General features: G+C 39.5%; 1 protein-coding gene across 1 annotated transcript; it reads left to right on the forward strand.

The window, feature by feature from the left end:
• The first annotated feature begins 4,347 nt into the window (after nt 1–4,347).
• On the forward strand, nt 4,348–25,570 carry mmp15b (matrix metallopeptidase 15b). The gene is made up of 10 exons (XM_046857410.1): nt 4,348–5,153; nt 12,526–12,674; nt 13,109–13,231; nt 13,311–13,618; nt 15,827–15,988; nt 17,068–17,270; nt 19,420–19,558; nt 20,803–20,953; nt 21,064–21,182; nt 21,508–25,570. Exons 1-10 carry the CDS (start codon nt 5,046–5,048, stop codon nt 21,975–21,977), a joined length of 1,932 nt encoding a protein of 643 aa, XP_046713366.1. The 5' UTR covers nt 4,348–5,045; the 3' UTR covers nt 21,978–25,570.

Raw genomic sequence — 25,570 nt, forward strand, 5'->3', positions numbered from 1 at the left:
GAACGACGAGCAGGGGGGGCAATTGATCTCCCCCATAGAAATGAATGGGAAATCAGCTCTCATTCACATACATTGACACACACAGAGTGAATGAGCCAGGGGAAAGCACACAGGCCCCAGGCATGCCATACATCGATTTAAACAGCCCGGGTGGGAGAATTGCATCATGGGAGATGCACCAAAATAAATGGGGGAAGGGGCGGGGGCTAATAAGGGGGCTAAAAGACAGGAAGGGGACGTGTGACGTATCAACGGACTCGGCCCGGCGTGGGGAGTCGCGTCGCGGGTCGTACGGTGACGTCACGTGACGTCATATCAAGCCACGCCCACACCATTAGCCCGAATAAGGCGAAAAAACGACGTCCTCGAAAACGGGCGTGCGATACGTCAAAACGCTCGGCAAGGCGGGGGGAGCAGAACCCCGGGCAAATTTCGCCCGTCACGTGACGTCATAGGCCACGCCCACCGCGCAAACCCATCGGCTTCCCGCGTCGCCTGACCCGCTCCGACCCAGACGTGTCACGCGTCGAACCGCTCGGCACGGTCCCAGGGACCTCCGGCGGAGCGCCGTTTCGACGCCGCGTTTCGCCACGTGACGCCACGTGGGCGGGAACGCGTGAAAAACGAAAAACGGCAAACCTCGGGCCGCACGGGCGTGTCACACCTCCGATCGCTCGGCACGGCGAGGGGAGTGGGACGCCGCGTCTCGCGACGACGCTGCGTGACGTCAATGGCCACGCCCCCTCGGGAAAAAAGGCCAAAAACTTGCGTGCCGGGTATCGAAACGCTCGTCTCTCCGAGTACGGTCGCATCCGGTTGTCACTAAAAACGATCGGCACTAAAGACGCAGACACTGCGTGTAGCGTTTTGCACCGGCAAGCACTACTCACATTTTCTTCAGGAAATGTCCGGGTCTAGTTCCTATTAATATCCTACTTTTTCATGAATTAAGTAGAAAGAATTCTTCATCACATAATAACTACCAACCCAGGGAGGGTGAAGACTGACACATATGATTTGTTTTGCTCAGACCATTGATACCTGTGTCATCTTTGGGATTTTACCTCATTTGTGCAACGTGAAAGCATCTGTGCCACGTTTTTTTCAGTTTATTTAGTTCTGTAAGGCCTATTCATTCCGTTCAGATTCATTGTTTACACTTTTCATAATGACAAGAAAATACATTTACAAACTATTAATAATGCAACAAAAGTGGAATAGGTAACCTACCGGTGTTATATCAGGAAGCAAAATACATTTAAATTCACAAGTAAACTTTTTTTTTTACTTTATGAGTAATCAAACTCAGGCTATCATGAGCATTGACTCAAAATTGGACAGAGGGGAACATTTTGAAATAAGAGCTAGAACCAAATTATGTGTTTTGATGAGGCCAATCCACCTCAGGGTCTTGTGTTTTGTGCATGCTTAGATGACTTTCTGCGCACCATAGTTGTAAGAAGTGATTATATGAGTTACTATACTATTTGTGCAGCTCAAACTGATGTTTGAAGTGTACTGGTGTAAAGTGTTTCAATATATAAAAAAAATAATTAAGTGATGGTTCCCAAAATAACAACAACCATTTGGTATAACCATGCCATGAGGTCATACTTCTAATTCATTCTAATATATGATGTGAACATTAACTGAAGCACATGACCTGAATATTCATCATAAATTCACTAAATTGTAAAAATATATATTTATTTAAGTTATATGTTATCATTCATGACGGATAGTTCAGGTTATAAGTTAATTCATAAGTTCTATATGAAAGTCACACTGCTTTGCTGTAGCAAGAATACTGTCAATCCTATTCACATTCACCTTCACACGTAAAGTAAATGCCCATTATGGCCAGCAGGAGGTGCTCTGATATCAGCTAAATTATTCAGGGTTTTTTTTGTTGCATTTTTTCTCTTCTAACTACAAAGTTCAGTCAATGTGCATCTTAGTTATGTGGTGAATTATTTGATGTATAAAGCAAACCTTTATTTTGTGGACTTTAAAGGAAAAGGGGATAATCAAGATCACATACATTCACCGCCGCATAGGTCACTCTCTCACACAGAGCATCAGGATTTTAATGCTCACAGCTGGCTCTGTTTGTGTGACCATATACCATATGGAGCCATTATACAGTACGAGATCTGGTTCATGTTTTGTGATAGCACTTTGAGATGACTCAAAGAAATGTGCACTTTTCAAAGAAAAGCATTCGAAACAATACTTTCATCTGTAAATAAAGAAAATCTGGATAAAAAAATCAGGTCAATTAGTCTTTTAGATTCATATAGTTTACTATTCAAGAATCCTGTAAATGTTTGACTTAATGCGTAAGCAAGAAAACAAATGATTTTATCAGTTTTATTATCGTTGTTTTTGAAACAGTTTGTTTTGTGATCACCTTTTGGTGAATCTTTGCGTCTTTAGAACTCATGAGTTCACTGAACTGTTGAGTACCTTCCTGTCTCATTACCTCAAACCCTGCAGGTATGCACACCTCTAGCTCCAGTGTTCTGGAACAAAGCATGCTTGTGTGTGTGTGTTTTTGCTTGTGTTTGTGTCTGAGTTCGTATTTGCTAAGCGACTTGATGTGTTCGTGCTGACAGGCTTTAAGAGTCTGTCATTCTCTCCAGACACTCGTCTCCTGTGTTCGCAGAACTTGTCAGCAGCTTTTTTGTCTTCAAATGCAATCTCTATACCATGCATCACCATCAGCACAGCATGAGTGGGTGTTATTCAAAACTCTTAAAACCCGCTCATTTGGTATTTGGCTGCAACACAAAGTACTTTGTTTTCTAAGATAAATATCATGATTTGTACATTTACTGCAGCCCTTCTGTCTCTGTGAACAATTTGTCGTCCTCTCTACAATGTCCATCAAAGCAAAGTGTCCAGTATTTGCCAGATTTTATATAGGACAGGATTCTGTGTTGACAGTGACTGAATGAGTGCCATCTAATTTGACTATTTGAACACATCAGCACAGTTGCTCCTTTTTGTCCAGTTAAACACTAAAGCTGATCTCTTCCATGATTTCCTGAACTCATCAGTGGTTTCAGACTAAAATATCCTTGGGATTTTTAAGGTTGGTGGACTGGTCCCAACCCAGCAGTAATGATAAGGTGTGTAAAAATCCAAGCATTCGCAGCATCACACATTAGTCATCGCATCAGTGTATTGTTGGGCTAAGAATGGTGTGCTAGCCCAATAATATTGATTCAGCTGCAGTCCTGGAGTGGTTTTATGCTGATGGATGGGGAAGGGGGATAACAAACTGTATATAGAAACACATGAGCTCCAATAAGTAATAACATAAGGTATAAAAATGTGCTGTTATAGGAAAGTTATTCATAGGAAAGATATCAAAGTAATTGTGATACTGCAAATGAGTAAAGTCCAGTAATAACATATCTAGAAGGGTTTGATTCTAATTATTGTCCAGCAAATGCTATTTTTTTATCTGTAAAACAAAAATCATTTATTTTTTATTTGTTTAATGTTGTGTAATGGTTGGAAAATGTTTGCAAGAAATGTCTGCCTGTTATCATTAATGTTATAATTAGACCAACCTCAGTCTTTTTTCTGTTTTAAAGTTAATACAAGAAATGTGCTGTCTGAGTAATATAACACGTTCTGGAGACTTTCCTGTCATGAAAAACAGCCCGTAACAAATCACCCACACTGGAGATTCATTTCATAAATGTAATCTCATCAGCCGCCGCAATAGTCTTTTCTACACTTTTTTTTTTTAATTAAATGTAATTAATATTAGACTGAATATTAGGCCTGAAATTGTAAACTATGAAGCTTTTTAAGGTCTTTGTCATTGGTCAGAAAAATTTCAACCACATATCAAATGGGTAGCTTTCTCTTTTGATTTTTATGGCCCTGTGAGTCAGTTGTTACAAGAGAAACTGTCATGAACTGCATTAAATAAGCACATGGTATAATTAGATAGATATAATTAGACTATTGCCAGAGCTGTTACTATGGAAATGTAATCAAAGTCGCCTGAACAGGCCGAATGGTGTATTGTAGCAGGTTCTGGTAGTAATACATAAGTATATTTGATAAACTAAATGGCACAGTGTGTAACTTTATAACTGCATTCTATAAGTGAGTTTGTGATTTTAATGCAAGTTTCAGTTATTCGTGTTGGAGGGTTAGAGCTTTAAATAATTGCCGGCAGTGAATAATGTGTAATGAGTGCACTGTGAATAGAGCAGGGGGTGAATTATCCGCCGGCATCCGCTCTTGTTCGCGCCCCTCCTCCACGCGCGCACGCACACACACACACACACACACGCACGTGGGTGAGAACGCCGGATGCGCGAGCCGATCCTTCTGCATTAAAACAAAACAAAAAATCCTGAAAATATATATTTTTTTAATGACAGCCCTGATCGCACGTGAGACACAGACAGCTGAAATCAGTGCGCGCACGCACTCCGTAGCTACTCTTCTTGTTGCACTGACGGAACTGACGTCAAGCAATTTATGTTTTCAAGTCAGGGGTGTTTTACATGTGTGTGCGCGCCTATTTATATGAGCGTGTTTCTTTCTTTGCTTACAAGAAGACGGGATCGGGGATTCTGTTCTCCGCGCGCACCTCTGATTTACGGCTTGGATGTGACTGTAAGTCCGGCTTGTGCGTGCACGTGAAAAAAAAAATTAATACACAGCGGCGTGGACACACCCGCGGGATATGATACGATCCCCACGCAACTTGTGCCAGAGAAGCGGAGCTCTTAAGAGTTGTTGGGCCCAACCCCTTTGCAGCTCGACTACACCTATTGCCTCTTGTCATTTAAACCGATAGAGTGACAGCTCGCGCAGGAGAAACGTTTTTGAGCAATTGGTCCTGAGAGGACAAAAGAGGAGAAGTGAAGACCACACACTTCATAGCTTCGAGGCAATGCAGTCTTTGTAGACTTGAAGGTATTTTGCAAGTTGTTTTTAAACAAGGACACTCGAGATTATTTTGAGGATCTGGCATCCTGCAAGATAGAGGAGCAAATTGACTCAGAATTGTGAACATGGCATCATCGTGGCATGGGATGCTCTGGAGATGGACACTGGTTCCTTCATTCCTGGTGCTTTGTCTGAGTGGGACACACACATATGGAGATGACTTCAATTCAGAGGTAACACTTGCCTTTTTTTCTTTTATATTATGTTTTTAATTATTTATTTATTTTTATGATCACTCATCTAGGTAAAAGTAAAAGGACCCAATGCCTATTCAGCTGTTTCTATCTAAATGAATCTGTGTACTTGCTCAGGTTCCAGTTAGACCAGTTTATGGAGTGTATAAAACTGTACACACCACGTTACATCATGGGGGCACTTTTCCCTTTTTAGGATGTCTTTGACCAGGAAAAAGACTTGTGGTGTACCTTTAATTAACCTTCAATTTCAAATGAAAAACATCAAATATTTCTTAATCCATAAACTATAATAGTGTACTATAGCATGCACTCCAGCACAATGTACAAAAGTTCTTAATTTCAGATAGCGTAGTGCTGTAAAAACGTGTACATGATGCACAATACGTTAAATAAAAATACGAGAAGGCATGTAGGAGTGCACTAAATTGTGTTTGCCTGCCCATGTGTGAAGGAGATAATGTTTGGACTTTACCCCAAGCTGCACCCTGTCGTTCTTATTCTGTTCACCATACTCCTTTTTAGGCACCGTTTCAGGATTTAGCAAACAAGTTTGTGTGTATTATGTGTAAGTGTGTGTCTGTATACTGTTTAGTCACACTTCTGCATCAATTTGTTATTTTTCTGTCTTCTCTATGACAGAACCATGGCTTGGGAAGGACACTTCTGAATGAGCATGATGTTTGAGTTCATAAAGAAAGAAAACTGCATGTATGTGTCCTGCTGGTGGTGTGTGAAGTGTGGGTTTGTTCATGGTCTACCACCCTGTGCATAAGAGGTCTAGTGTGGTTCGCTCCCTGTCATTAGTGGCCTGGCACACAGGCAGTGGAACTGACAGGAATACACAACCCAGTCGCCCCAAACTCCCACAAGTGTGCAGACATTGCTGTGGAAATCTATTAGGTCAGACAATACACAAGCGCTCAATGAGTATCTTTGGAAATAGATTGTACCGGAAAACACAAAGACATCTTTTAGATGACGTCCGTTTCCTATACAGTATGTAGGTGAGCTTGAATTTGACTAAAACCGACAGTGATGAAGGCCGACTTAAATAGTAGCTTGTGTCATCCTCTTACTGGACATGTGTAATTTCCCCTCCAGATGCCATGTATGGATTTCCTGCAAACATGTTGGTCCAGTGTGCAATGAGATTATTGGCAGGAAGCGAATGTGGTTCATTATTTTCAGGTGTGTGGGTACCTCACTATGAGCTGTCTGTCTAATTCCTTCCAGAATCACACTAGACATACACTTAGCTAGCTGTCTGCATTTATAAATGAGTAATGCACTAAGAAGCGGCATTGGACTCTTAGCAAATGGGGAAACATTTGTACTTATTACAGCTTACATTATGATATTTTTATGCTTAATATCATTATGTCCATCAGTCAAAAACACCAGGGCTTACTAAGACTAGGGTATTATGCTATTATATTATTGATAAATAAAATGTTACATGATAGTTTTTTTTCTAAAGAGTGGCAAGTGTATTTTCACTTTCCAAATCAATTGTTAGTTACACTTACACGTTTATTGGCACTTGATTTATTATCCGTTTTGTTTCTTTCTTTTTGTTAAAAGGTTTTAGAACTTTGCTTTTACCATTTATCTAATCATCAGATATTTTGGGTAAAACTGCTAATCTTTAATGGAAAAAAACATTGATTTGTGTTTAAAAGTCTTTTAGAATATCCTGACACAGAATAGGGGAATCAGTTATGTTTCCCATTCCTAGTTCAGCCTTTGTGATTCTGAGCTTGAACATGAAAATCCTCCTGGGTTCAATCAAGACAGAATCAACATGTGAAGCTGATTAACTTACACTGGGAAAGAGTAGACTTTTTTCATACTGAATCAGACACGCCCATGCAGGCCACAGTGTTAATTCAATGCTGGATTGTGTAAGCAGTGTAGTGAGACTGATCCAGCCTGAGCTTTGTGTGTCACACAAACTAGAGGAGTCTTAAAGATGTGCCTGTTTACTTAAGCAGCCATAATGTCCATTCAGCTCTGCTTACTAAACAAACAGTGCCCCGATTAAGTCTCCTGACAATGCCACACAGGTCAAGCTTTTAAGACGTGATGACAACCCCAGAAGGACAAGTCGTCTCACCTTGTCTGGCTTGCACAAAGCTGTGGATCAGACAAACCAAAAACTCTGGGGGGGGAGAAAAAAATAGCTCAGAAAGCATGCTGGATTTATAATCCATGCTGCTGAAGAAATACAGACTTCTTGGGCTCTGTGTTTACTGTAATTTTTTCACCTAACCCCTAAAGGTCATATCTTGACAGGGCTTAGGCCTTGTGTTTCAGCTATTCTGTCTACATCTCTTAATAAGTGAAATAATTCTTTATAATGAGAATTAACACACAATATGCTTTGCAGAATTAACTATCGACTTCTATGACTACTTTCTTTGACTTTCCACTACATGACTTCTTTTTAAGCAACATTCGTGTTAATGTTACAAGGAACGAGGTCAATTTCTTGGCCTGCTTTAGTGTTAGAAAGAGAAAGGTCAGGGCAGTGGAGGCTGGGAGTCTGCTTCAGGCCAGTTCATTTTTGTTGCATGGTGATTAGTGAATGCAACAGCTGTTTTCCAAATCCACAAACAGAAACAGAGAGGGATGATTTGGGCTGCAGGGCTCCCAGGCAGCTGAGGCGCAACAATGACACGTTTTGTCTTTGGCCGACTGTATCTGAGAGATGCAAAAAGAAAGAGGGAGCAGAGAGAGGTGTAGGCGGGTGGGGAGGGTTTATGAGGCCTGTAGTACACAGGGAGCTGACTGTATCAATTCCTGAAGGCCAGTTTCTGTCCATTTTGGATAGTTAACCCTTTACTTGCCTTGTTCAATCCAGGACACTTGTCTCCACATTTGATGTGTCTGTGGTCCATTTCTGTTTCCATTTCTATTGAAGGCCAATTTTATATTCTTCAGTGTGAATGTTTCCTCATCCTGATTGACATCAAAATCATTTCAAAATGAATTACTTTTAAAGCTATAAGTATAAAAATGTATTTTTTTATGTATCAAATAGCTTTTTCATTTTGAATCAAAACATTTTTCTTGAGCCCCTTTAAAATATGCCACTTCTACCACCATGAACAAAGAACCAAGGATTAGGCTTTTGATCCAGATATCCAAACTCTACTCTATATCTGATACAAAGATCTAATACATTTTATTGAACAGTGTCACAAAGGAAGTGTAGCTTTGCTTAATCCCCATTGAGGTGACAGTTGTAATACAAAACACTCTGAGAGAACATCAGAGAGAATCCTTGAGTGAAACCAGATTCAAAAGGGAAAACTCTCGACTACTGGGTGACACAAGACAGACACAAGGCTTCTGATGCAAAGTCACATGCATTATGATTACATGCCTTAAGACTATGTCCTATTATCATGTGCATGATCTGCATAATGTCTGTATCACACACCTCCAGAGCATAACATGCGTCATGTGATCGGACCAAAACATCAGTAAATCTTGATCACCCACATGGTCAATGAACCACATAGAAAAAGTCCCTGTTATATTTAAATCAAAGAACATCTACATTACATTTGTTAAAAAGCATAAGGACATGTGGGATCAGGGGCCTGTCTAACATTCTAACATTCCCAGCTCTCTCTGTCAATCATTGTTGGCCCTTGGCTCTGTATGAAATTTGGCACGGCAATAACACATTTTTGGATGATTTTTTTTTTTTTACTCTCTCTCTCCCTCTCTCTCTCTCTCTTTCTCTTTTGCACTGTTTTTCCATCTTCCACTTGCTTTTTCACTTGATCTTGATTGCTCCCACTCCCTCCCCCTCTCACTTAATGACCAGAAAGATGGCTTGCGCCCAAGCCTCAAGAATAAAAGCGCTTTCCAGTCGTTAAGAGTTTTGGCTGACATTGTGCTGGACACACACACACACACACACACACACACACACACACACACACACACACACACACACCAAATTAAAGTCGTTTTACAGCACCCTGCTTTTGAAGGACCAGTAATGCAAGTGACTCTTAAGGTCCTTTTGAAGGAGTAACCAGCTTTCTGGCTCTCAGCTGGCACTTGCTTTGTATGCATGGTGGAGGATCCTGTGATACCACTGAAATGATTTCTCTTTTTGAAAGCTTGCCTTTATATATCTACTGCTTAGGGCTCGAGTTCTGCCTTTATTCCACCACACCACCCTACAATAAATACCTATCAGAAATAATTTTCAGGGCTTTTGGGAGAGTGTGCTGAATAAAACCTGGGAATTAGCATGAATCCTGATGTTCATATCATTGGCGTCCCACTGAGTCGGCAGGAACCCCACACCCTCAGGGCCATGCAGCACTCTGAGAAACACAGAACTTATCCATGGAGCAAGGTGTGTCCCACAAAGCATAGCTATTCATCATTTCCCCCTACTCCCAACCCCAAATCATAGAGAAAACACAACGGGAAAGGACAAGAGCTGCTCCTGCTGTTCTTAATAGTTACTGAACTGTGTAGCTATTTATACTACACACACTTAGAAAAAAATAAAGGTTTCTATGTTACTAGGGTTGTACTTTTCAGGGAAACTACCTAGAAATGTACACTTAGCTTTGCAAAATCTTTTTAACCACACTGAAAAAGATAATTACAGCACATTTGTGTACAATAAATCATTTCAAGGTAAACTATATAAACTATATAAACTATATACTGAAGGATACACTTTAAAGCTACAAAAGATATTCCATTGATAAAAGGTAAATATTACATTGCAAGGTAGGTACACTTTAGTGCTATTTTTGTAAGGATAGTGTTCATACAGAGGGTTGAAATTTTTTTAATTAAACTGGAAAAAAATATTTTTTTTCAATATAAACTGACTAAATAACATTAGGCAGAAAACAAAAGCTAAAGCTATAGTGTGATGATATTGCAACTACTTTTCCTTATCCAATTTGTAATGTTCATTTTTTTGGTGGATCAAGACATTGGCAGTTCAATTTGTCATTAATAGGATCAACATTTTAAGTAAAAATGTAAAAGGTTAAATAGGTTAGCGAATAAAAGTTAGAGCTTAAAATATTTTTACATTCATAAGTGACGCATAACAATTCACTTATCTAATACTTTGTTAACCATAAAAAAAATGGACATCTAAATAAAATGTTTAATCTTCTACAGCCCTCAATTTAGACTTTTCCATTTTTTTTTGGCAAAGTTAACATACATATATAAGTAGTTAACACATTAGCTAGCTTGGTGTCAGGGGATAAATAATCTATTAAATCTATTTAATCATATGATTTTGTTAAGCTTAAAACTTTATACCCAAAGTAGTGGCAGTATTGTATTGTTGAAGCTGGCTTTAGACTGTATGATACTTGACCCAAATTAAAATTGTTCATTGTAAAATCTCATGTTGTCTCCAATTAGAAAGTGTGTTCCTAGGACATGAAATGTAATGTGCTAACTGGTTTCCAATACATGATTGAAGATGATCAAAGATTTTGTTGATTGATGTCAGCAAAACCTAGAAATTTTTGCAGATCTCTGATTAGAGAATCTATCGTATAATATGACACAGAAAACACATTTTCGTAGTCCATTATAGACTTGATCAATTGACAAACACGTTACTGGGATCATTTCATACCACGTGACAAGTAATAATGTCGAAAGAGTGCTGAAATTTCACTGCAACTGGCTTAATTAAGTTGACCTGATTTATGAGTTTAATGACAGAACAAGCAAAGTTTCTTCAAATTGAGTGTGGATTTTGTAAAGTCAATCTGATAAACTGTAAGTAAAACAGTTAGAATACAATTAAGAACAATCAAAATTCTATTAGACAAAACCATCTGGATGGAAACAACACAAATGTAGACAGTTAAACAGGCAGTAAGCCAGACTGCTCTGTGTGGTGAAGGGGGAGAGGGCAGGACAACTACACACTCTAGATGGTAGCTATGGGGGGTTTCCCTGCTAGCTGTGCCCAGAAACAGGGCCATCTATTCAGCTGTCTACAACACAGAGAGGGGGTACAAAGGCCTGTCTCTTCTGCAGCCATGGTTAAGGAAGGCAAGTTCAGGCTAGATAACCATGCAGAAGCCCTGTTCCCAGTTCAGGAAAAGAGGGGTCATTATAAAGGCAGTGACCCCCAAAACCTCCTAAGTCCAGAGGGACATCTCTATTAACCTTAGGATAATTAAGGCCAGCCTGCACAGAGGTGGGACACAGGACATAAAAAATGGAGTTTGAAGCAATGCACCTTTGTTGATGCTTTGGTGGCCCCTCTGATTTGGTTTAGACACTGCATTTTGGTGGCCAATTTATTCCGAGTGCATCACTGTTTCTACTCAGATAGTAATTTTTTATATATTTTTTTTATTTTACAGTAAAAATGAGTCTTTCAAACAGAGCTGTTTTGAAAGAATTGTCCAGTGACTCAGTAGACATGGAAATAACTTTTGTATATTTTTCACTAAGCCTTTGTGGTTTAAAACTTAGCATGATATATCATTTGCTTAGAATATATAATGCTATCATGAAGATGGCTACTTAAGTGGGGTAATGAAAACCAGAGATGTGTAAAATAAACTTTATAAGTAGTTGTCAGTTGTTTGTACAGTGTTGGTTTTTCTGATGTGTCCAGACACTGCTGCATGGGGGCAGGGCTGAGCCGGAAGGCCTAATTACTATAACCACAGGGCAGGAAAAATGATGTGGGAGTTTAATTATGTAATTTTACTAATTGTCTAATTAGGTCAAGCCACCTACATTGCTCTACAGAGCCAAATCAAATCTTTAATTCCACCATAATTTCCTATTTTTAAGATCACAAGGCTCTTTTGCCATTGGGAGCCCAAAACACCCACATATGCTCTGACTACATTCGACCATGCACCATATGACCTATCCAATCTCAGTACACTAATATAAGCCACCCATTAAGGGATTTTTCTCTAGTTGTATTAGGTATACTATCAGTTAGCTTGATTGGTGAGTATGGATTGTTCAGATGGACAGCCCCTATTGATCACTAAATGTACATGCCAGTTTTTAATGTCTTTTTATGTAAAATTTTGGGAACAACTTAAACATGAAAATCTTGGGACTTGTAATATGACCCACCCAACTGGTGGTTCCTTTCCCACCATCTGTAGCCACTTCTGCCATGACTTTATCATCCAATCTGGAGCTGTATTAAATATCGCAGCATAACAGGTGTGGCACACTTTGACTCTTTAATACAGTCCTCTCACGCACAATCGACTACTGCTGTCCAAGCTATAAAAGTCTGTGACACTTAATCTGGATGATCATTGTGGTGTTAAATTTCTCTCTGTTTGACTTTTGCTAGTCCTGGCTCCGGATGTATGGATACCTCCCTCAGGCAAGTAGGCAGATGTCCACTATGCGTTCGGCTCAAATCCTCTCTAATGCCATTGGTGACATGCAGAGATTCTATGGCCTGGAGGTCACAGGAAAGATGGACAAAGAAACTGAACAGTAAGAATATTATGGCATGTATTACTTAAAGTTTGCTATTGGTTTGGCTAAGGCCTCTTATCAGAAGTGCTTTCCATAATGTATTACTTCAACAAAGCTTATCATTTTTGTAAAGTATTTACTACTTTAAAATTAAGCATTAAAATTAGAATTGGGTTAGCAGGAATGATGGACAGAACCATGAAATAGTATATAATAGTAAGTCAATGTAACAACTTCAACAGAACAGACATCATTGATGTCAAAAGATCAGTTGATGTCCCTTCTGAGTCCAGACTCTTTGAATGTCTGCTTCATTTTTTGAAAAAAGGATTATTTCTACAAAAAATTATCCTTTGGTTTGTCTCTTTAAGGATACTTTAATGTATCGATGTTGAGCCCAATAAAAAGGCTTGAGAATGTTTTTATAACCGTTTTCATTCTTCCTCTTTCAGAGCCATGAAGAGACCTCGCTGTGGGGTTCCGGATAAGTTTGGGGGTCAAATCAAGACTAACGTTCGTAGGAAACGCTATGCTCTCACTGGCCACAAGTGGGACAAAACCCACTTGACCTTTAGGTATATATCAAGAGAAGCATTGTCTAGCTTATAAAATCTCAGGCTTGGGTTTTTAAATTTTCACATGTTTCTCTTACAGTATTCAGAACTATACTCCTAAGATTGGGGAGTACAACTCATACGAAGCCATTCGTATGGCCTTCAAAGTGTGGGAGAAGGTAACACCTCTGACGTTTGAAGAAATTCCCTATTTGGAGGTCAAATATGGTCGGCGAAAGGAACCTGACATCATGATCTTCTTCGCTTCTGGTTTCCACGGTGACAGCTCCCCATTTGATGGTGTGGGTGGCTTCTTGGCACATGCCTACTTCCCTGGTCCAGGGATGGGAGGTGACACGCACTTTGACTCGGACGAGCCATGGACAATTGGAAATGAGAATTTGCAAGGTGAGTGAGTGCAAGATAATTATAGCATCCTCAAGAGTCCCCATGAACTCAAAAGCCTCCATAGCATTGTATGTTTTATTGTATGTTTACAATATGCCAGTGACCTTTCAAAATCCCCTCAATTACCATCTGTATAGTGACCCAATCCATTCTGCTCATTTTATGACTTCTGACACACACACACACACACACACACACACACACACACACACACACATTTCCCTCTATTATTCAACCCATATGAATTAGTTTATTTTCTTTTACTTTCCAGCCTGGGTTAATTTTACTCCTTACTATGGTGTCTATAAAATTTGAAAATTGCAGAGTGACATCACCGCAGTTCCCCTTGCCAGCTCCTACATGCTGTGATCACGAGAAGGTTTTCTGAGTTTTCTCTCTTGTTTACTCGTGGCACCAAATGATTGTGTACTCATTAGCCAGTTATTTTTTTGCAGATCAGAACACAAATGACCAGATTTCTATAAATCCATGCAGGAAAAAATTGTTATTCTGTAACAGATTAGTGTTGAGAGGTATGGCAAAATCTCTTATGTGTCTGTGGTGTTCACTGAAAATGTTTTCTACAGAAATATTTATTTCAAGGATGATTTGGTTCCTCCATCTTGTTGAGTAGTTACGATTTGATTTTCCTCCAAATGTTTTGTGTCTGACGTGATCAATGTGCTTACATCACAAAAACAACTCTGTCTTTTCCTCCCTTTTCCTTCTTTGTTTGGAGTCACATGGCAAAAAATAAAGGCAGACAGAGAAACTCTTTTGCCATGAAAGCACTTCAACTAGGGCTTTACTGAATCCTTGTCGTACCCAGGGTGTTTAGAAGTAGAGAATAGAGCTGAACTTTTGGCAATTATAGGTGTCATCGTGCTGCCAGCAAGTGAGATCTTATCAGCGAGAATTTGAATTGGCTCAGCATAATTACCATTCATGGGGAAGCACCACAGCATGTTAAAACTTGGATGCTGCTTTAAAAGGGGTGTGTATTTAAAACTGTGATTAAAGCATTCAGTTTTCTTTGGTCTTAAAGCCATGAGACAGGGTTTCTTAGAGACAGGGTTTCCTTTGTGGCCAATCATCTCAGTCACTGTCCCAGCAGTGTGCTGTATTGTCTTGACTGTGCCTCATCATCCAATTCCTTCGACAAAAAACAGCTTTCATTGGCAAATGGTGGACATACATCCGTGCCCACCCGAGGCTTAGCCTGTCAAAGAAATCATTGATTTAGCAGCCCGAGGCCATTAGAACATCCATTTAGCGCTCCTCCTATCTGTCGAAAGCCATTAGCTCTAATATCAGGGTGTCCCAGAAAATTCCTGAACAAGCAGCTCTTCAGTGACCTCATAAGTCCTATAAAGACGCTTAACACTCAGATCACACTAATGAACATGGAGGAAGTAATCACTCACAGATTTTTTTTTCTGATGTCACAACTGAGGAATCACAGAGATCCATTTGCTCCGAATTAGATGCATGCACAAATCAACTTGACAGCTTCAAAATGGAGATGGAATATGATTCAAGGGAGTCAGAGTGTGCATTGCTATTACAGATTTCTGTATAAATAATTACAATCTTCACCATCTGTGTATTACAACACAGATGGTAAAAATCTGTATACATCTTTTGTATGTCTTGCATAAAGCCCATGTGCAGCCTACACACACACACACACACACACACACACACACACACACACACACACACACACACACAAGTGTTGACATGCCTGAATAAGAGCTCAGGATGCCCCGTTCCAATCCATTACACTTCCTAATTCACTTGACTCCGGCAACGTGCCGGTTGACCCGAGGTCACAAAGACAACTGAGGTCTCAAACAAAGGGCATTTTAGTGCCTCCCTGTTTTTAAAACCAGTCTGTAAATAAAAGGCAACAGCTCACCCTTAACCTGGGCAGAAATCTTGCTCTTCTGGCCCTGAGCTTTTGGTTATGTTTTATTTTATTTATGCAACTTCTACAACAGGAGGAGCAAACTTTACCAGACATCTTCTCTGAGTATCCTAAGTGAAGAATATTTTACCCAAGTACATGGTACTGCATCCATACAGGGTGATTGCATTGTGGTTAATCCAGCAATAAATAATCTTTATAGCACAGCAGAGATTGAATTAGTTTCATTAACATTATTGGAAATCTGTTTTTATTTCTCTGCATTTGCTACTTTCTTGTAGGAAATGATCTATTTCTGGTAGCAGTGCACGAGTTGGGTCATGCTCTAGGGCTGGAGCACTCCAATAATCCTTTAGCTATTATGGCTCCTTTCTATCAGTGGATGGACACAGAGAACTTCCAGCTCCCAGATGATGATCTCCGAGGCATTCAGCAGATCTATGGTAATCTAGGCAATGCAATACTTTTGTTATATTCATTAATAAAAAAGCTTAAATGTAGTTGTCTAAGGCAGGGGTTCTTAACACAGCTGCCCTGAACATTCTTTTGACTTACCTCACACTTTTTTTTAAAGCTATGCTTTGGATGGCATTTTTTCAACCTTTCATAGTTTGGAAAAGGTGTTTTAGAACCAAGTGAGTTTCCAGAAATGGCGGAAGCTTTGTATGGTCCAAGTAATATCTCTTAGAATGTTGAAACTATCATTATTTAAAGTACCTTCCATCCTCACCCGTATCTAGCTCAGCATGTGAGCTACTTAACAAGCACCCCATACGCTGGATAAGGTGGAAAGGGAAGAAGGAATGCTTGAAACTAGACATGTTAGAATAAATCCAGGATTTGACCCTTTTAGTATTTTTTTCAGGTACCTGTGAACTTGTCAGGAAGTACCATTTACCATCTAAAAGAACCTTTAAAGAAGCATTGAGAAAGAAGTTCAAAGCCATGACAGTAAAACACAGTTTTAACCACAGGCACCACCGTTTGTTTCGTTTTTGTCAAAATTGTTCTCATGTTGTTTTGGGGATAGTAGGCTTTTTAGTTTTATCTTTGTAGTGTTGATGCTGAGTGTAAGATACTCAGATGTTTTCTGATGACTTGACGTTAAATGGGTCATAGACATTTTAAGCAAGTAGAAGAGGAGTTGTTTTTGCAGCATGCCTCAAACCTACTGTGTTACCACAATTTTAGGGCTGATTCTAATAAGAATGCACTGCCTAAATTAGATTGTACATTTATCACTGGGTGCCTGAACACTTCTAGTCACCTATCTGTTCTAGCAATAAGTTATTATATCAGATTTATTGCATATATATATATATATATATATATATATATATATATATATATATATATATATATATATATGTGTGTGTATATATATATATATATATATATATATATATATATATATATATATATATATATATATATATATATATATATGTATGTATGTATGTATATGTGTGTGTATGTACGTATGTATATATGCAGTATATATAGTCCTATCATTTTCCTGTAGGACCTCCTGGCAACTCTCCAACTAAGGCTCTTCCGACTGTTACCCCTCGCCGTCCCAATCAACCTAAGAACCCACCAGGAGCCCCACCACGACGTCCAGACCGACCACGAACCACTGACCGCCCAGATCAGTATGGCCCCAACATCTGTGAGGGCAACTTTGATACAGTCACTGTGCTCCGTGGAGAGATGTTTGTTTTCAAAGTAAGTTGGAGTGACCAAAATATGTAACACAAATCTTATGAGTATGATTATTGCGAGTGTGCCTGAGTGTGTGTGTGCATATAAAAAAGTCTGATGATGTAATCTAGTGTGTAATGGGCTCTGACAAGCATACAGTATGTTGTTAGCTAGTTAAACAGGTAGGTAAACGGATGAAAAATAAGACCCTGTGCTCCCAGTGGAACCTTGCTAGTTCTGTTGCACTCCAAGTTCTTTGCTAAGTTCCATCTCTTTCACCTGCACATGAGGCACAGGCTTCAGGCCTGATCTCAATAAGCCTCCAGAGGGCTTGTAACCTATAAAACCCCAGTCCTGGGCTCAGTTATGGGCCATAAAATCATCTATATCATTGGGCTCTGGAGTTCATCAGGAGATCCACATGGTACTGGGGCAAGTTGTGGCCTTGTTCTAAATGGCTTAGCTCAGAGAAGATAAGCTGTTCTAGAGCTATAGCTGAGCGTTTATCTGCAGTTTTAGATGTTTTTGGGCCAAATCATTCCAACATGTGACTTTCCCCTTTATGACAGAAGCTGCTTTCTTGTTTTGTCAGGGTTTTCTCCCTCATACAATTTCTTTATAATTTAAATGAAGCATTAAAACATATGATCTTCACTTGTTCTTTATTTAGTTATATATATTATTTAGTTCCTTTTTGCATTTTCCTGCACTATGAGATCATGCCTTCTTCAGTCAAAGATTAAGTAATGCTACAATTCTGAAGTAATTCTTACACAAATACACTCTTACACTAAACTCAATATAATTCTCCAGTTCTAAAATTAAATATAAATTTTGGTCAGTTCGGTAATCATGGTGTTTGCTCTTCACAGTAGTGTGATGTATAAGTTTCAGTCATAGTACGCCACCATCTCTTCCCAGTTTTGCTTTGTGTAAAGAAATGCGAGGAAAATCCTCCTAGAAAGATTTGGATGATTTCCTGTGACCTAAGCGGCTAACAATTTTTTTTTTCTGATACAAGAATATTTTTCATTTTATAATGCCAATAACTCAAATAAAAGCTGTTATCCAGCATGTGGCAAGCCAAACCCAAAACTAACATAATACACAATATCCCAGCTGATTTTTATTTTGTCTCATTTTTTTCAGTTGGCTATGACTTTTATTACTTTGTTATAAATTATAGTTATTTATTTAGATGACTTTGGTCAGCTGAGTTACTTTTGAAAAGCACAGTATGAACAAGTAAGATATACAGTATGTAGTGCAAGAAGGATAGGTTGTTTAATGTTATACTTCATAAAACAATGATCTTTACTTTCTGCAAGATTTAGAAAGGAGTTATGAGTCCTGATTTCATGGGTGAAATGTGATTTAGCTGTTTGTGTCCAAGAAAAGATGTGTTAGTCTGGGCTTGTGAAAGGACTGTGCTGGAGTGGATGGGTTAAATTTAGAGCCTGTTATCAGAAAGCTTGGACCAAACTTTCATATGTGGCATGTGTGGCATGATCCAAGGTCTGGGTTAGGAACTCAAGAAGAAGAAGCTTGCTTGTTGCTGTGGCTCATAAGTGTGTAGTGTGTTATCTTTAGATTGTTGTGTTGAAACCTTGAGCTGCTGTTTTTCCAGATTTTCTTGTTCAGACCAAATGTTTGTTTTTTTGCAAGGAAATTCCAGGTGGTATTCATTTGGGATACACAGTTTGCAAACTGACCATGTATTAGCTTTGGAAATGCAGCAATGTTTTTATCAGTAGCAACTTGTCTATAGGAGTGCCAGCAAAAATCAGCTGCTCAACAAATGTTAATTTTTATTATGTCCTTGTTCACAACTCAACTAAATTGACAATTCTGTTAGGTTTTTTATGACCTCCTTTGAATTAGTCACCTTGTCTAATAGAAGCCCACTAGGGCAGGAATCACACTGCCCCATGGTTGCTCTATAAACATTTTCATTTAAGGCATAGTAGGGCACAGGAAAGGTTATGACAAAGTTGCCAAGGCTGTGGTCAATTATACTATTCAAAGGGCTTAGCAAAAGAAGTAACCATGTTTATAGATTATGGTGGGGTTTATATATGAATATTTATTGGACGGACATCTGCTAGAGATGTGTAAACTCCAAGGAACCCTGAAAATATTCTTTGTCTAAAAGTATACTGCTCTGCTCCTCAAGGGTCGGTGGTTCTGGAGGGTCCGAAGAAACCGAGTACTGGATAACTACCCAATGCCTATTGGCCACTTCTGGAGGGGCCTTCCAGGAGACATTGATGCAGCATATGAAAGACATGATGGCAGATTTGTCTTTTTTAAAGGTACTTATCTTGCTGATCTATGTTTACTCTATGAGATGCCAGTGTTGGATGTATAATGTATTTAATACAAGTTATAAAAAGCTAGAAAATTTGAACGGGTAAACGGTACTTTCCCAAACTTTATGAAGGACTATTTACTGACAACTCTGATGCATTTTGTCATTTAACAGGAAGCAGCAAATGTGTGATTTCCTTTTGTAACTGTTCATTTTAATTTGATGAATTTTACAGGCATGGTTAGGAAAAGACATGAGTTATTTATAAAAGAAAAAAATCCCTAGCCAGGACACAGGCAGAATAATTATTGCCGAGTCAGAGTAACTTATAGACTGGTACTAAAAATCCTTATGAGTTGGTTATTAGTTATTACTTTTTACTGTTCAGTGCCCTTAACAGTTGCCTGGGCAGCAAAGCACTGGTACAAACAGTGAAAACTTACATTTCCATTGTGCTCTTATATTATTATTTCATTAAGTTCAAATTGAAAAATGTCTTAGGCAGGAGCGAGCTTTTCCTTAACCCTTTTTCCTGCAGTTTTCCACTCGTACACAAGAAACCGTGTTAGCAAATTCCTGTATTGTAATATTTATGCCCCTTTTTAAAATTATCTCTGCTTGTCTCATCCATCGCTGTGGTTGGGATATAGTTCTAATCAAATCCGGTGATTAACTAAGAAGGGAAAAGAAATGTTGGATAGAGAGAGGAACTTGAGCGAGTGTGAATTTTTTTTCTGAAGCGAAATTTGGAAAACATCTGTAGACCAAGTGATGTCATTGGCAAGGTCTTCTTAAGGTTGGATACATGCCATCGGAAAAGTAACCAGGGGACCCAAAAACTTGGACGGCGAGAACTTGTTATATTTGAGGTGCGGCTGTTGCATCAGCCAGTGGTTCCTCCAGATGCTGACTGCAGAGTTTGCAGTTTTTTTAAATGAGAAAGTGGAATCAAAGTGTGACCATGTGGATGGTGCCACCATGTCTGCCATACTGTAAAATAATAATAAACACTACAGCTTGATTATAGTATCAACTCTGATCAGGAATTCCAAATTTAAACCAACTTTCCCTGTGTTGTCAGGACTGTGGATTTTTTTTCTGTCTAAGGTTGAACAGCAAAACCAATATGGTAATGCAAAAGGAAATTTCTTCAAGTTAATGGGAATGATTCAGTTAGGCAGAGGAAAATTCTGTCCTTATTTATGTATTTCCATCCTCACCACATCTTCTTGTTCTTCTTTTGTACAGGGGATCGGTTCTGGATTTTCCGGGAGGCCATCCTGGAACCAGGCTACCCTCAGGAGCTAGTCGATTATGGCCGGGATATTCCTTATGACAAGATCGAGACGGCCATCTGGTGGGAACCATCAGGTTACACCTACTTCTTTAAGGAAGACAGGTAAGCAGAAGGTCATGTATGCTGTTAACTTTCAAAGACTAATACCAATACATTTTTGGATATTTGCTGTATGCACCCAGTAAGTAGTTGGTGTATTTTCTTCCCTGTAGATACTGGCGGTTTAATGAGCAATCACGTGCAGTGGACCGAGACTACCCTAAACCAATCAGTGTTTGGGATACGTCAGTACCCACATCTCCCAAGGGAGCTTTCCTCAGCGATGATGGAGGTGAGTGGGGTGAGAGGGGGAATTGTGTCAGAAACCTCAAAAGGGAAAGAGGTGGGGAAGAAATGGCATCAGGAAATTTAGTTGAGAGTGAGGGGGAAAGAATGAGATCACTTTAAGAAAGATTCTCTGCCGTTGTCCCATGTGGTCCCTCCACCATTATAAAAATTGAGAGGAAGTCTTAGATGTGTACAATCAATTAAGTGAAAACAGTTATCACCAATTATTCCCCTCCATTTTTGGCGAATTATATAATAACGTTTTTGATGTGATGAGCTGCCATTTCCTTTCTTTATGCCTTTGTTTAACATCCTGTTTTCCCTTACAGCTTACACATACTTTTACAAAGGCAGCAAGTACTGGAAATTCGATAACCACCGGATGAAGAGTGAGCCTGGATACCCCAAATCCATTTTGAGAGACTTCATGGGCTGCAGCGTGGACCTGGATCCTGACAGAGACACAGACGTGGACCCGGGACGCAAGTGGCCTGACAGACCGCCCTTCAACCCCGACGTAGGCGGAGACAAGGAAAAAGAGAAAGGAAAAGACAAGGAGCAAGATCACACCAATGACGTTGACACAAAGGAGACAAAGGAAGAGGAAACGAATGACGTGGATGTGGTGCTGAAGATAGATGAAACGCAGCGCACTATGAACATCATCATGGTGACTGCGCCACTGATCCTGGTGCTGTGCATCCTGGCACTGATCTATGCCATCATCAACACATTGCAGAGGAAAGGGGCTCCCAAGTACTTTCTGCACTGCAAGCGATCCCTGCAGGACTGGGTTTAACTTGGACTCTTTAGTTTCAACTCTGACCTCTGAACCCTTGACCTCGCTTCCCTTTCATCCATGTAAAAATTTTTTTTATCTTGATAAGATATTTACATTACACACACACACACACACACACACACACACACACACACACACACACACACACACACACACACACAGCTTATATTCTGTTATCCCATGGTGCTGTTCTAATGCATTGACTGTAGTCTATTTATATGAGAGTTTGCACATTTGTTGTTATTGTGTTCCTTCCTTTCATCATGTTTTCCCCTTTGTCTTTTCATTCACTTGTGCACATTTCTTTTTATCTCTCTATTAGGTAATATTTCATTGTGCTATGAGAACCTGCCATATGGCTTTGGATGAGAAAAATACGAAGCATTCGCAGTACAAAAAAAGGGAAGAAATGGAGTCAAACTCTGCAGATCTTAATAATTACTTCCTTCACTCAGGATTCACCTGTTGTCTATTCACTGACTGGAAAAGCCAAACGGGAAAGACCTGTTGTAGAAAACAATCTGTTTTCAACACAACTAGCCCTTAAGAGCTCTACTTGAGGCATGCCTGCCAACGATGAAGAAAATCCCATGCGTTTTTTTGCCTTAGTCGACGCACTCACACTATTGTTTTAACAACGGTGCCTTGGTTTTGCCAGCCAAAAGCCTTCCTGTAGTTTTACCCCTATAGGAGGAGCCTCTTGATCTCCCTCAACATGTTGCTTTCTCTCTATGATCCTATGATACTGTTTGGCCATAATCTTTTATTGTCAGAGGAGTGGTGCTTTTCCTTTAGCGTACTGTGAAACCACACGGCAGGGGGACGGGAGGGAACATTTGAGGTACTGAATGGTGAAGGAGGTGGATTTTTCTTTTTTTTTTTTTGGATGTAGGAACCATTAGCCAAGTGTAGGCTTGTTTTAAACAATATAATCAAGCGCATACACAAAATGGCTTATAAAAACATACCACTAGTACACTATATACCACTTGAGAGGACCAACTGAAAAATAAATAACAGGCATTTTGCGTTTTCTCGAGCCAATGAAAGGCCTCTCACCCTGCCCTGTTAGAGGCTGTTAGATCTTCTCTGTTAATCTTCTCATTTTAAAAAGCAGCAGGTGGGCGAAAACATTGCTAACCTCCCACCAGGGTAACATGAGGCCTTGTGCACCTAAGAAATCCTACTCTGATCTGCGGAAGCATGCAGAGAGCACGAGTAAGCAACAGAGAACAAGAGTAATAGAGAAAGAGAGCGAGAATGAGATGTGTGAAAGTTCAAAGGGAGGTGGTTCAGCTGTGGAAACCTTATCTCTCATTGGAAGTTGCTTACAGTGTGTCGCTCCAAAGACAAGTTTACTAAATACACATTTTGAGGGTCGTGCAGAGGAGCCGGAGCTGTGCGAATATCCTCTTGAGGACATCTCCTCATATGGGAGCAGGCTGGCACACACTTCGTGGCATCCATTCTGCCACTGGTTATTTTTGAACCACATATTTTGAATGGGAAATAGGATCTGCTACTGGCATGCGTTCTCCATTCATTCAGCAGCTACGAGGTGGATTTGCTCCTGCTGCTCAAGATTCAGGCTTAATTTTGCAAGTCGTTTCACAAGAAAGTGATTTGCTTAGCGTCACCTCAAAATATCAATTCAGCGATTGCACATTTTTTTAATAGAAAAAAAAATCATCTCTGTGCCAGGCGAGAAAGTTTCCATGTTCACAAAGGCACAGAGGATGGCGAAGATGAGAGAAGGAAAGTGAGTGGTACTATAAATATTGCCTTGTCAGGCAAGGTTGACTTAAGACCACTTTCATAAATATTATGGAGAGACTAGAGGAGACGGAGGACAGTCATGACTTGCATGCCATCACAGATGGAGGCCATTCTGCCCCCTTTGCCAGGCAGCACCCTTCCCTCAACTTCCCCCTTCATTCAGAGAGCAGAGCTAATCAGAGATAAAAGCCATTCCTCCTATCCCCTCCCCTTCTCTTCCCTCCTCTCCTCTCCCTACCGTCCTTCCCAGATCAATGAAGAATACACAAACAGGTCTAAAGAGGATCCAGAATCCAAGGCTTCACGCTCATGCTAGCATGACGTGTTCCCATATGAGCAGGCGTTTACTTGCTTCTCTGCACCTTTGTGGCCTTTGCTTCGAGAGACCTTCTGGCTGTTTTTTGGTGTCCTGGCTGATTAATCTTTATCTTTGTGTTTGCTTAGGCAATCAAAACCAAACGCTCTGTCAAGGCCGTTTAAACTGAACTTGTCCAGTAAACACACTGCTCGTGTGAATGGTTCACAAAACGGTCTGTTTTAGATCTCAACCTTTAATGACAGACCTTTCCTGAAGCCAGAGCTAGTTGCAAGAGTACACTGAGCTTGATCTGAATTCTTAATAATTGACATGCTTGAGAAAAAAAACAGGGGTGATTATGCTGGAGATAAAGGCTACTAAATAAACAAAAGCTGCACACAAATCGGTGTAATGAGAATGTTAGTATTTATGCTTCATTCTCAAACTCATGTCTACTCCTGTACTCCGACTCAAATAACAATGAACCCTCATACTCTGGGCATTATTGTCCTGCATAGTACTTTTTCTGGCCAACAGGAAGTAAGTCTGGGCTTTAGTCCAAATCCAGGAAGCGTCCTCCCACAATTGCTCACTCTTGCATAGCAATCTTAAAGGCATTGTGGGTTTTAGTCAAATATTTCCTGAAGTTGCAGCTCAGTGATTTTTTTTATTATTATTATTTTTTTTTAGTTGTGCATTGTTTTTTTTTTTAGCAGCAGTAGCAGCAGCATTGTATTTGTGCAAGATGCATCAACACAAAATAGCAGACATGAGCTAATGTCTGTAATCATTCTCACTCTATCTCATCTAATTTATGCACGAAACAAGAGTAGATCTCTGTTATTCATCTGTCCCGCTCATTTTTTTAAATCCCATACTATAACTGCTAAATAGTATGTACAAAGAATGCCATAGTGCAAGAAAGTCAGGATTTTTTTGTCAGTATTAGGCCATTTGTGTTTGGATTGTGCATAATTTCACTGTAGTCCTTAAATCTAAACATTGACAGAACATTTGTTTCACTGTATCACAAAGCATCTCACTTTACTCCATAAACAGTGGGTCATGCCTTTTAACCAAGCAAAATCCATGCACAGACTGAATAGTTAATCAAATCAGGTAAATAAATAAAAAGTCACTCATATTGTTAAAGCAATGTCATGACAATGATGTGCAACTTATATAGTGCTGCAATTATTTAAAAACAAAAATTATTCATACATTCATGTTTAATAATAATGATTAAATGTATGATGCTATTTTTGTGGTTTCTGTTCAATCAAATGATTTTCCTGACTTATTTGAATTTAATTGGTTGTTTTTGAAATTGTAAATATTGTAGGAATTTTTTTACTTTGTTAATAACATTCCGGTTTTGTGTTTTTATTTAGTTTTTCTGATGTAGAAACTGAAGATTTTATACATTTGTGTTGTTTGTTGATCACATCTGTTGAGTGTCTCTAATGATCCATGCTGGACATGTAAACAATAATTAATAAATGATCTAAATATGAAA

The sequence above is a fragment of the Silurus meridionalis genome, chromosome 9 (genome assembly GCF_014805685.1).
Source record: "Silurus meridionalis isolate SWU-2019-XX chromosome 9, ASM1480568v1, whole genome shotgun sequence".
Classification (NCBI taxonomy): domain Eukaryota; kingdom Metazoa; phylum Chordata; class Actinopteri; order Siluriformes; family Siluridae; genus Silurus; species Silurus meridionalis.